The sequence below is a fragment of the Anabas testudineus genome, chromosome 15 (genome assembly GCF_900324465.2).
Source record: "Anabas testudineus chromosome 15, fAnaTes1.2, whole genome shotgun sequence".
Lineage (NCBI taxonomy): Eukaryota > Metazoa > Chordata > Actinopteri > Anabantiformes > Anabantidae > Anabas > Anabas testudineus.
The window spans coordinates 10,877,829-10,891,455 of NC_046624.1; the positions used below are offsets into that span (position 1 = coordinate 10,877,829).

General features: G+C 42.1%; 1 protein-coding gene across 9 annotated transcripts in view; it reads left to right on the forward strand.

The window, feature by feature from the left end:
• Positions 1 to 13,627, forward strand: part of march8 (membrane-associated ring finger (C3HC4) 8) — a 67,906-nt gene that overhangs the window by 26,170 nt on the left and 28,109 nt on the right. Inside the window, exon 1 of one of the 9 annotated variants that reach the window (XM_026355373.1) lies at positions 9,924 to 10,375. The exons of 7 other annotated variants lie outside the window; for them this stretch is intronic. In XM_026355373.1, the coding sequence (XP_026211158.1) occupies positions 10,346 to 10,375 (30 nt within the window). In that variant the 5' untranslated portion in view covers positions 9,924 to 10,345. Of the gene's footprint in view, positions 1 to 9,923; positions 10,376 to 13,627 lie in introns of those variants that run through there. One more of the 9 variants, XM_026355374.1, reaches the window with a different exon arrangement.

Genomic DNA, 13,627 nt, shown 5'->3' on the forward strand with positions numbered 1-13,627 from the left:
ATCAAATATGAGAGCCTGCATTTAACTAATGAACAAATCTGCTACTTCCTCCCCATTATGCCTTAGCAGATGCAGATAATCTGTTCTTGTTATGTTGAAAAGAAAGACAGCATTCACAAAGAGCTCCCATAAACGGAGTAAAACACCAGATGTTTGTTGCCTGAAAACGTCTGCAGCTTGAAGCAACCAAACTTCAGCAGATGTACAGCAAGAGTCTTGATAAAGAATAATTTTGTGAGGCTTACTTAGAGACCAAAGCTGCTGCATCTCATCTCCAGGTATATTCTTTACCCTGAGGCAGTTTTATATGGGAACCCATGAGTACTAGTGGTCCACAAATAGATTTAGGATAGATGCTCCCAGTTGACCATTCTGTTTATACACTCAGACAGTTTAAGATAGGAGAGTACCCAACACAGATAATAGGTAGCAAAAGCGATGATGATGTGGGTCATAAGCCACTCTTGAACTCGTGAAATTGTGTTCACAGTGCTCGCCGTATCCCTCAGCCTGTGAATAGCACAACTGTGTGAATGCACTAGTATGTGGTCTCCTGCGTGGCTTTCAGAGTGCAGAGGACTGTGGCCTGGTATTGACATCCACCTCTGTACCAAGAGGAGAACTGGAGAGCTGGTAGAGTGTATTGATGAGCACAGACAGAGGGGCCAGGTGAGAGAACAGAAAGATAAGGTGAGAAAGAGCACAATTACAGCTTGCTGTAAACAACATCAAGGAAGAGCTAGAGGAGCATGTTGTTGCCGTAGAAACGGAGCAAAGACTGAATAAAAGTAGTATTGGCAGGACAGAAAATGCAGAACGTGTAGAAATAGTCTGCTGCCTCAGCTTTGTGGCTGTCAGAGCTGTCAAGTCCTCTACGTGCCAGGAGCACAGTGGTTTCTCACTTTGCTTCTTCAATGAATATTCAGGAAGTGGGCTCTCCAAGGACTGATACCTGTGTCCCATGCCGCAGATTTGAAGGCTTTTGCAAGAGCAACCTGAACCAGAAAGATGCCTTGTGAAATCAAGGGGAAGATTTGTACGAGCGGGAGCTGTGGATACCTGCTGTCAGTCCTGTGTCATTTTGATTGATGTGTTTATTTGAACCCACGCCACCTTCCACACGTGTCCAAAGAACTTGTGTGGCTGCTCCATTATCCACTGCCTCAGGTCACGCTACCAGGTGTGACAGCAATCTTTTTCAATGCTTGTATGCATGAACAAACATTTCTTTTTCCCTCTCCTCCCATCTTTCAGCCCTGCGACCTCCCTCAGGCTCGCTAATAGATTGTTATTGTGCTATATGTGTCGACATGAAAATCTCAGACCACTGAGACAAGACGAGCAAACGGCGCAGACAGGGAGAATGTGTCATCACTATGGAAACCACCTCCTAAGGACCAGCGTTGTTTTTATCTTTTAGTTTTGCACCTCAACCACAGAAGTGCCAGTCTAAGGTTCACAAACTAAATTGATTATAGATGTTTTTGGCACACACACACACACACACACACACACACACACACACTGACACACACACACTGACACACACACACACACACAACACAGACTGACACACACACACACACACACACACACACACACACACACACACACACAGACTGACACACACACACACACTTCTTATATTAGCACTCATGTTAGGCAATGCTTTGGACACATTTGCATATTCGCACCTTATTTGGTTCAGTGTGGTGTAGCGAACAAGTTGAGGCCTGAGTTGCAGTTGCTCAGCTTGTTGTCTATTAAGTTGCCATCACATTACCGATCTGTTCAAGGTGGAGTTTGCTGTGTTTCCGCTGCACACATTGGCCTCAGAAAGTGTGCAGGGCCAGGGAAAAAGACTGACGTGCTTACAGAACCTAAGTGTTCATGAGTCATCCCGGTTACACACATACAAGCAGACACAAAGCCAGTCACATGATTGAAATTGGAAACTGCTTCCATTAAAATGTCGTGACAGACAATTGAGAATGGACAATGGTGTACTAGTGGCTGGGGAAAGACAATCAGATGTCTTTTATTCGTGTTGCATCTAGACCACTTCTGTATGTTTACTGAATCCAGGGAGCTGAACAAACAGCTGAAACTCTACTTTTGTATGAACGAGGACGTTAACACTGCAGTTTCTGGAGTTTCACCTGGTTGGTGTCTTTCCTTCCTGAGATTGCAACACAAATGTCAAAATACATTAACATTTCACAGTATTTGAAATGTACAATAAAAGCAAGTTTATCTAAGTGCAGTGAATGCATAGTAACCACTAAGTGATTTACTGCTAAATGGGAATAATGCATTTTATGTTCTTGAGCTTTGCACAGAGCACTTACCAGTCAGTTTAGGTTGCAGCATGAAAAATCAAATCTGTATGTGTGCGTAGGCAGTTACAGTAACTTTACAGTACAACAGTTGATTCAGGGATGAGATAAAGCAGAAAGAAGCGCTTCTCTAAACTCTAACAGACAGGTTGTTGAACTTGTTGTAAGGCATCGTGTGTGATGAAAGACAGAGGGCTGGAACAAACAAGGGAGAGTTGCTGTAAAAGTCAAAAGATGTCATCAGGAAAGTATCCCCATCTGCTCCCTTGTTGAGATCTGATTTCAGTGCATGTTTCTTATGGTGATAACACCCTTTACCGATATTTGCTTAAAGCTGTCTGGAGACTGACGGAGCGGTGACCAGACAAATATTGACATGGTGGAGTGAGATTGAAGAAGTGATTGGAACGAAATTTGATTAAAAAGCGAGTTGGTGGAAGATGAAGATGAAAGGAGAGAAAATTAAGATGGGGAAATAGCAGAAGGAGATGGAAATGTAGAAAAAGTAAAAGCAAAGTTTCACAGAGATAACCTATATATCCTGGGGAGCTCCCTTGTTCAGCCCTGCATGTAAGCTTTGCCTCCGCACTCCTCTCTGCATAGTGTGAGCAGCAGTGGGCATCATTTTTGATGTAACAGTTGAAACAACCCTGCTGGGCGACAGTAGGAGTTGCATGTCATGTAAACACAGCATTGTAGTTTAAAATATGGCTCTTTCTTTGTTTAACACAATGATCGGCCTCTCATCCATTTCTACCATCTTGGTGCTAGTGTCATAAAAAATGATCTGAAGCAAGTCACAACAGCTTGCTGCGGCCTCATTGTGAGCCTGTCACAGCTGCGTCATGTGGCATGGAACAATGCTGAGTGATCCTGTTGGAGCTTCACCCATATGGAGATGAAATGGGGCAGACTTGTTGATGAGCAGTGGGCTGGTTCGTATGTGGAGCCAGCACCTTGTCTGACGTCCATCAAGTGCCAAGACAGGGATGACAAGATGGAAGAGGGCTGCATTAGCATTAGCTGTGATAACTGACTTCAGTGAGTGAGTTGAGGACGGTCCGGACTGGAATTCACAGCTTATTTGCTGTAACTAGTAGAGAAGATGAAAAAGGCTTTTGTTGAATTACATGACTCACACTAAACTAGCTTTTTGTAATGGACATGCTGTTTTAGTAACTTCCTCATCTTTTGTTGTTAATTAATTCCTAATAATTTCATGTCATGATGGTGCAGAGCCAACAATACTGAAATTATTTTGACATACCAGAATATCATTGCATACGTTATTCCATGTAATGGACATGCTGTTCTTGATTTAGTAAATTCCTAATAATGTCCTCAGTAAAAAATCAATTTAAATAAATATAGATGGTGAATCTTAGTCAATAAATCAGTGCACAGCATATCAGAGCTGTACAGTCTGATCAATCCAGTATCGTACACTTTACTGATGAGGCAATTTGCCCCTTGAAATTTGTGATTTGTGTGTACAAATAAAATGTATAAATTTTAAAACTTTGCTGTCTTAAACCTTATTACGTCAGTATTTTCTTTGATTGTTAACTTTGAATAAATAATTATATTAATTTTATATTTAAAAAAACAAACTATGTTGTGAGATGAAGTCTTAGTTTGAGGAAATAGTTTATTTATTTTATTTCAAGGTCCAGGGCATGTTCAGGATCATGTCAGCAGGGGGCAATAGACCAAACAGTGTATCTTAGCTGAGAGTAGCACGCTGTCCATCTGTCCTGGCAGCATCAGTGGAACATAAGTGTCTTTTGATGCATCACCATACTTGAATTGCTTAATCCCTCTTTTTGTTTTAAGCAAAAACTGTAACCTGCCTTCCTGCCAGCATGATCTCTGTAGAAATGTCTTAAGAGATTTTTCTTTTTCTAAATGTACCCTTTTTCCTTCTCTACCTTTGTGATTTTTATCTAACTTGTCATTTTGTAATTACAAGCAATTACGGCACTTAAATCCAAACCATTTTAGCTCCCTGGGTTCTTATCCTGACAGATATTCTGAGCTTTGGACTTGAGCATTTGCAGGTATTCAAAATGCAAATATGACTTTCAGTGGATTGCGGGCTCAAGGCATGTAAGACGAACAGCCTTTAAATGCAAATTGCCGCTGCTGCTCTGGACCGTATTTATCTGGCAGCAAAATGAGGCTGGACCTTAAAATGGCAATTGGAGTTGGTGGGTGGAGGACAGATTCATTGCGCCATCTTTCATCCATCATGCGTGCGTGGAGGTAGGCGAGGAAGAGGGGGTGAAAATTCAAGGTTACTCACCTCAGGTAGTTGTAGTGTAGAGGAGTGAACAGAGCATCGCCCCACTGGTGTACAGCACATCAAAGCATCTAATACTACAAACAAACTGAGTTGGGAAGAAATGAAGCTGTCTGAGGAGTTTCTGTTTGCTGTAGTCTTTTGTTCTCTTGCAAAACGGCACACCTGTGAAGATGCTGTCCTGTGATGGTAGGACTTCGAGGAATTAATTGTTTTGAGTTCTGCGCAGCTACACAAGCGGTAACACAGTTCATCATGATGCCATCTCAACATTACATCGCCACTGTCTCCATGCTGTCATTAACCATAGGTTAGTAGCTGAGTTGTTTTACTGAGGATATTTTAACCAGTTGGCTGTGGATAAAGACAGGAATGGGAGGGTTATATACAGGAGATGGTGCTTTGTAACTCCAGGCGTGTTTGTCTGCCAGAAGCCTCCTGCTGAGGGTTTACGTCCTGCAGAGAAGCAGCTTACAACCCCGAAATCCTGATCGGATCTTTGGAGGCAGGAAAAGTAAAAGTGCAGCTGTGGTTGAATAGGAATTATGCTATATTGTAAGTGCGTGCATGCTTTAAAATAATTAGCAATTCCCCACCTCTCTGGGGTCAGTAAAGGGGGCGCCATCTGTTTAGCAGCAGGTGATGATTGATGATGTCATAGGTGGTGGACAAGGCCAAAGGAGAGTGAGGTGGATACTGAGGAGGGGGAAGCATTAGTGTTTTATATATTTAACATACTGAGGTCCATCCTGCAGTGATGCACGTGGATGGTTGATCTGGACAGTGTATCAATCGCATTCCCACAGCTTTTGAAAAATAATCTCCTCTTCTTTATTGCAGGCACTGGAAAAAAAAAAGTCAGAAAAAGAGCTGACCTTAAAACAGTTAACGCTGTCTTCTTTATTGAGAAACGCACGATAACAATCTTAATTACCCTGTTTATAGGAGACCAAGCTTAGCCTGCCTATTGATTTTACTTCAAAAGAATGCATAGTGCTACTGTAATTACTTCTTCTTTAACAGTGTACTTTTGTGGTTGTTCAATTTTAATTTTAAATATCTGTGCTGGTGTTTTAGGCATTGTTGTTCGTCTAACCTGTGTTCAGGCTCATTCTCTCTTGCTGGAGACATTAGGTCAGCGATGTCCAGGGTTAAAAAGCTTATGCATGCATATCATAGAAGTTTACTTAAGTGGATGAGACTTATTAGCACACTGATGCAACTTAAAGAAGAATTTAGAATTCATTTTTTTGCTGTTATGCTGTGCTCACTGCAGACCTCAATGCCCCAGTCAAATACTTATCTAATATTTATCTAATTTAGAAAGTTATCACTTGCCTCCCAAGCTGATATGGATACAGACGGACTAAATACTTAAGTCTACACTGTAAAGGCTCACTTTTTTGTATGATGAGCCATTAGTGAGGGAACTGGATGACATCTGGCTGCACATATCTTCAATGTGACGTGTCTGGGTGTTGCACACTGAATAACAAACATGAGCTAGAATCTTAACTCTTGTTAGAAGGTGCCAGATCAGTCTAAAAATGGTCAGATATGTTTTATAGACACTTTTCCCCATGAAAAACATGTGTGGAAGTATGTTACGTATTTCTTGCTTTCCTGCTTGAAAGACCGCCAAGGATGCTTCAGATTATAGAAAAGCATCTTTTGTCTCTTGAGCTGTTCTACACGTTTCCAGATGTACATTTGTCAGACTAATCACTTTCTCATGATTCTTGAAACTACCAACTCTCATGTACTAGCAGAACATAGCATTTAAAAGCATAAATGAACGAAGCACTAAATGTTGCCTTAGCAGTTGATTTTGGAGAAAGGTATGTCTGGTGAACTTCTCCACTTCTCACAGTTAGCGGTACACTGCTGCTGCAGTGGTCATTTTCAATATTTCAATATTTAATGGATTTTTGCTCTGTAATGTATTATTACTGCTAAGCACTATGGATGCTTCAGTCAGTGTCTTTTAGTTCATTTATGTTTTCATTAACAGATAACACAGTTCCCTTACATGCAGTCTCTACTCTATTGTACTGTACAACAGCTGCTATCCTGATAAAACTATGTGACCCTGTCTGTCACTATATTTCTTTTTAGTACAGTGTGTTCTGTTCAGTGAGTCACTCATTAGTGATACAGAGGCTGTTTTTTTTTGTGCTCCGTACCAATGTTTACAGCCGGAACACTGAGGCTATGAAAGGCTCCACGTCACGACTTGCAGTTGCAGATTATGCTCTCAGAGATGCCCCCTGTGACTATATTTTTAAAGCAAACTGATTGGCAGTCTTTTCTGATCTTCATATGATCCGGACCTTGCTTGCTTTTTCTGCATTTTCATAAGGCTTTCTGTTTTCTCTTAAATGAGAAAGTTATTTTGCAGGTACATCATTTCCCTCTCTCCCACTATCTGTAACCATTTTCCACTGCTGTCTGGGTTGTCTTTGCTTTTAGAAAAGCCTATCTATCTCCCGCTGCCACCTGGACTTTACTACCTCTAATACAATTTTTCTACTCTGACAAACTCAAAGCCTTCTCATGCAATATTCACAAATTAAATCTCCCATCTTCTCTGGCTTATTCTCAGTTGTCCCTTTCAGCCCATCCAGTGCACCTATCAGATCCAAATCAACAGTTGCCCATATGCCCTTCACACTAGCCCTAGGCCAATTCATTTTGGGCTCCTGCCCATCATCATTTGTTCTTTGGCTGCCTGCTCTCACCACCCTCCTCCCTGGCCTGTGCTTTGGTGCAGCCTTCTGCTTCCTCAGTGGCAAACTGCAGTTGCTTGCATGTTGCTGTCTTGGACCTAACTGATGTAATTGACTTCTTAAGAAGTACTTATGTCCACTTTGCTCTTCACCAGCTTCTAAGAACCTTTTATCCCTTGGTGTGTTTTAAGGACCTCTCTTTCTCTTTAAGGTTTGACAGAAATGCTCATTCTAGGTCTTGACTCATATTAGACTAAAATATTTGTATGTGTTTTGTCCCCTAATCATTTAATTATTGAAAAATAAGACTAAAATGTAAATGTTTTCTGTGACAGAAACTAGTCAAAGTTTTAATCAACTTGAAATAGTAAATAAAAAATAAAAAAGATCATTAATTTAGGTTTTACATGGGGAATGTCACCTGATGAATCTTCTGTGTTGAATGCACCAGTTTCCCTCCCACAGTCCTGTTGCCAGCCTCGCAGGCCGGCCAGAAATAGCCTTTGAAAGTGTGACTCCCAGAAAGAGGTTACTTTAAACTTTGTTCCCTACTCCACCCAGCTACTCCGACAGTCTCCTGTGCTGACAGCAGGAGCCCCTTTTGACAAATCTCCATCTGCTTTCACAGGTCGAGATAGATGGGCACCATTGGGTGTCAGAATTGAAAAGATGTTGAGATGGGGAGGCAAGAGGGCAGCAGGTAGTGTTGAGAGCCACAAATCAATAAAGCTGCTTCAGTCAGACAATTTTTTTTTTCTTTTTGAGAACGTGAATTGATGGTATTGTTGCATGGTCACGCTGCTGCAGTGACGGCCCACTTCACTCCTCACTCCTGTGTATTTTGGTCGCATGAATACACAAGGCTCAGAAACTATCCTCTGCTGCATACAGTATGTAAATGAAAAGCAATGCTCCAGATCAAAGAACTGCATATAGTTACGGCAGATGAGTAGCAGAGGGTTCATGTGCAGTTATTCAATCTTTTGCTGAATTTTTAACATTTTAAAAAAATGTATATATACTTTTTTTTTTTTTTTTTTTGCCACGGCCCATCTCTCCCCTTTTTATTTCAGCGTCTCTCTCCTTGTCTCTTTCTCTTAATTCGAGGTGAATTTGATTGAAACGTGCAGCAGGCAGACAAGCTGTAGTGTTGTAGTTATCAGTATGCATGACTGTATTTGAATATGAACTGAAAAGGCTATTACAGCTCAATTTCACGCCCAGTGGGATATCTGACATGTTTCTCCCTCAGTGGAAATCGCACTGTCAGAGTTCTCTCTTTCCTCTTTCTGTCTCTTCATCCCTTCACATATTGACTTAAATTTTTGTCGTCACCCCTCCATCCAGCTCTCCAGTATTAAAAATATCTTCTCACGGGTCTCTGACTTTGTATGGCTCAGATTTCCATTCGTAAACTTGATCAGGCTTTTATACGTTTTACATTAGCAACTGTGCTGATATTTTCTGAAAGAGGCAACAAACAGCCCAAAACTGTTCTTTCACCTTTTCTCTTTGCTTTAGATTAAAACGCAGTGATAGTCTTTATGCAGGATATTTACTTTCTGGTGATTTTATTAGTTTATGATCCTGTTATTACGAATAAAAAGCCTTTTGGTGTTGCAGCTAGTCAAGGTAGAGCTCAGTTGAAATATTTTTACATAGTGTTGGGATGTTTAAAAAGACGTGTAAGAGGGTCTTCTTATCTTATCTTAGGTTGGATTTATATACTGGTAATACAGGGAATTTGTAAGACCTCATCTTATATGAAATCCTAATTATAACATAACAAGTAACCAATAATGTATAGATGGAGAACAGTAGGTCTCACAACTTCAACTCTTTTCATTTGGTAAAAACAAACAACAACACGCTAACATGCCACAAAAAGGTGCTGGATTTATATCCTCGAATACAAAAAACTCGCTTATTACAGTTGGGAAAATTGACAAGAAGTGTTGTCAGTGTGTTTAACCAGTTCAGACAGCTGCAGTTTACTCCACATCCTTATTTAAAGTTAGTTAGAGCTGCATTAAAATGTTTAACTGATGTGTTTATTAGTGGACAACAGCTTGTTGTGGCCTGTGGTGTTTTTGTGCTTTGCTGCAGCTTTGCCCTTGAATACAGTCGTGAGGATGTTTGTAATAAATTACCCTCTGTCCCTGCTCCACCTCGCATCCTTCTGTAGCTGCTGGGGATTGGTAGGACCACCAGTAATGGACTCTCTGATTGGTGGATGGGGATGTTGGTGGTGGCAGACTCTTTGTCTTAAGCAGAGAATCAGATGTGGGGGAGGATGTGTGTATGTGCATGTGTGTGGCAGTGCATTGTGGTTTCAGGACATTCTTAAGTAGGGTTAGGTAGAGGTGCTTTAAGGTTAAGCTTAGTGTGCAGAGCAGAGTGAGTCTATTTAAAGGACAGCACCTCCCTCTCATGAATAATTCATGAACAACAGTTTGCCCCCTCCCCCACCAAGATCAGCTGTAGGAAGAGGAAGGCCAATGAGATTACAGTACAGGATTGACTGCGTGTGTATTTGTGTGTATGTGTGCAGCTGAGAGGCAGAGCAAGCTCAGACAAGCAGCAGCAGCAGCAGCAGCAGCTCTGCCTCTCTGTGTGTGTGTGTGTGTACGTCTGTGTGTGTGCGCGTGGAGAAAATGTAGGGCAGCTGCTCGTTCTCTCTCCCTCTGCCATCTCTCTCCCTATCATTTCCTCTGTCTGTCTTTGTTTCCACGCTGTGCTACGGTAGCTGCAGTCGCCACAGTGACAGCTGACATTGTCGCCGCGGCTCCACTTCCGTATTTGCGGAGGCTTGGCTCTCTCTCCATCTTGGCTCACCTCGAGGATTTATAGAAGGGGCATGTAACCTCCCTGCGGAACCATTGTCTGTGTGAGGGTGTGTGTGTGTGTGGGTGTATGCGTGCGTGATTGTTTGCTTGTGCATATGTGTGTGTGAGAGAGAGGTGAGGTGGCTCCAGGAACCAGGCATGAATTCCTGTTGGAAAATGAAGATTCAGGTACAGATTCTTGTTCTTGATGTGTTTTTGTTAACCGTGCTCATGTCGATGTTGTCACTGTTGTGATCGTTTTAACACCGCAGCTCCCACTCACCATATCTACATGCATAATTGATCTATATGAGGTGAACGTGAAGCGAACGAGAGAGAAAAGGTGAGAATACAAAGAAAAGGAGGCTCATTGTAGTTTCCATTCAGTGGTTGTTATGGTGAGGCCTTCTGTCTCCGTGGTGATGGCACAGTGCTTCTGCTGCAGTAGCCGAGAGATGAAAGAGTTGCCAAGAATGTGTGGTTTTGTCTGTGTGCGTGTGTCTGAGAGAGAGGACTGGAATAAATGGAGAGCAAAATCAACAGAGACAGTCAGAAATGGTCCGTCTGTACATCCTGTCAGGCAGAAGCGGCTGTGGCGGAGTAATGTCAGGGGTTATGGGTGCGTTAATGTGTCTGGGCACATTATGTTGTGTCTGCTCATCTTTTGTGTGATGTTACTGTACATAAAGAATTCATTTTTTTGTGTGGTTCACAGCAGCATCTGCCACCACTTCGATTTGAAAATTTGACCCACTTTCTCCTGTGCCTCTGCCCTTTGTTTAGGGTCAGTGGGGCTGCACGACGAGTTATCTTGAGTCTACTGCAGGATATGCTTCCTTTTTAAATTGACTATCGTTTAGTGCAGCAATCTCTTTGGGTAATTTGCATGTTGTCTCTGTGATAGATCTGTAAAATATCATATCTGGTCAGGCTAAGTATTCACGAACTCACTAACCCCTCTGCTCTTTGCTCATGCGCTCTGTCTTCTGGTGACAGTGTGTGTGCTGCTTGTCCTCTCTGCTGAGTGTGATTGTTTGCTGATTGATGCACACAGGAACTCCAGACAAATACACAATAACGCCTCAGTGGCAAAGTGGTCTGATGTAGATGTGTTTTCTCCTCTTGGTCCACAGCTTAGCGTATCACATCATCAAGTGATGCACCAAATCACAGAGCTTTGTGTCAAATCTGCAGCTGGGGGGGGGGGGGGGAGGATGGAGATTAATGCAGTCACATGTCATGGCAGAGCTTAAAACCTGTTGAAGAGGAGGATGGGGGAGACATGAGGAAGATGAGGGAAGGAAGACTAAATGAGAGAGACCGGGGTATCTGTTGTTAGTTGCACTCACACGTTGGATATCTTGCAACATGCCCACAGAGCATTTTAAGCAGTGTCTACTTGTTCTGCTTCTTATGTTCCTCTAAAGGGCTTGCTTTAAAGTCTCTGGGCATGTTTTTTTCTTTGCTGAGAACCGAGCGCTCATGTATTTAGTATTCATACAGCTGGGTGCTGATATATTTTTTTGTGAGTGTGTGTTTTTAATAACTAGAAAAACTAGTTTAAAATGTTCCAGCACTTATAGATAGGGTGTTCATATTCCCAGCAGGTACCAGAGCTAATGCTTCTCTAAGCAGCTGCTATCTTCTGCTAGCTATAAAGAAGCTATTTGGTGGCTCTAGCCTCGAGTTCTTATTCAATTCTGGCTGTCGCAGTCGTTAATAGTCTGTGAGTCTTTTCTCAACTTGAGTTTCACTGAATTGGTGTTTTTATACCAGTCCCTTAGTACTGGGCAGTGTAGGTAGGCGTTTGTGTGACTGAAGGATTATATCTCAAAGGGACTGAGGACTCTAATGATGAATCACAGTGTTGAAAGATATTTAGTGTTTCATATAAAGTATGAGTACAGCGAATGAGGAAATGTGGCGTCAATGCACAGTCAAAAAATAGTTAATCTTATCTTTGAATGTTTTATAGAGTAACACCCCTCCACCCTGTCATATCCTGTTCCCTAGAACTGACTTATGGTACTTTCTTTGTGAGATGTCCTTCTCATTGCAGCACGATTAGTTTCTGGTATTGCATCTATAATACTGCTTTATAGATGCACATCCAGAATAGGTCACTATCCACCTGGTCCTGTGCTGACTATGATGGTCAGCCTCTGTGCTCTAACATATCCTGTTTGAACATACTGATGTAATTATGTTTTGAAGAGAGATGAGGGACATAAAGCAAGAGGAGGAAGAGTGGGAGCCACAAGTTCACATCCTGCAGATGAGAGCACAGACAGACTCACTTGTTCACACGCACACACAGACAAATACATAGTGTGTTGCAGACTTGCATAAACAGCGCCTGGGTGGTATTTCCTGGCTCTCATGCAGCCTTACTCTACATGCTACCTCAGTTTAATGTGGTTTTATGGTGTGTGTGTGTGTGTGTGTGTGTGTGTGTGTGTGTGTGTGTGTGTGTGTGTGTGTGTGTATGTATGTGTCTGTTTGTATACGCGCACTCAGACACACATTTCTGTCTCACTATACTTGAGGTATATGAGGGCTGCTCAACCCTGAACTTTAACCTTGCCCTAACCGTAACCAAATCACACAAAGAAATAAAGACATACATACACACACACACAAAGAAAGATGCTTCAGGCAGTTTTGCTGAGCTAATGCTAAACATTTAATACTCTAGATCTTCTTTTTGGAAACTAGATTGTCACAGGTTTTTTGACCTTGTCTCTCTAAAGTACATGAATTCTCTGTGCAGCATAATGTCCATCTCCCCCAGATGTAGTTATCTTAAGTCTGGGTAGATGTCTGTGGTCAGCCAAGCTCGCCACTGATTGTTGTTACTGTGCATAGTTGGGATTTCTCATCTGGTTCTGCTCTCCTGCTCAGCTGCCCACTGAGAGGCAGTCTGCATTTCCTCCTCAAGTGGTCACTGGAAGCTGACAAGGGCAGGAAACCACATAAAGGCCAACTTCCTCTTGTGATGGGACTCTTTGTTAGGAACTTTTGATATAGCTTTCTCTGAAATTATGTGTGACATCAAGGAAGGGAGGAGCTAGTCAGTGCAATGTTTACTTCTGGTTTTGCGAATGCCTTTGTGCATGCAGGGCTTGCACATGCCAGCTGTATTTTTCCAATTAACAGTGTGTTTCCAATATCTTGCTTGACATTGCTGGCATTTGATTTGTGTGATTTGAGAGAGGTTCAGAGGGGTTGAGGCCATGCAGAGGAATCTCAGTTATGTCTGTCTGGTTAGGAAATCTTGTGCCAGCTTGTCTGCAGCAACTTGTGCATTAGAAAAAACACGATGGCCTCATTTTTAGATCTGCGTTTTGGCAGAGCGATCATCCCTAAGCAGACCATGTTGTGCTTATTTACTTCAGGGAAAGCTATTCTGATATAAACACTTTCCTGTGAAGCCTACCACAG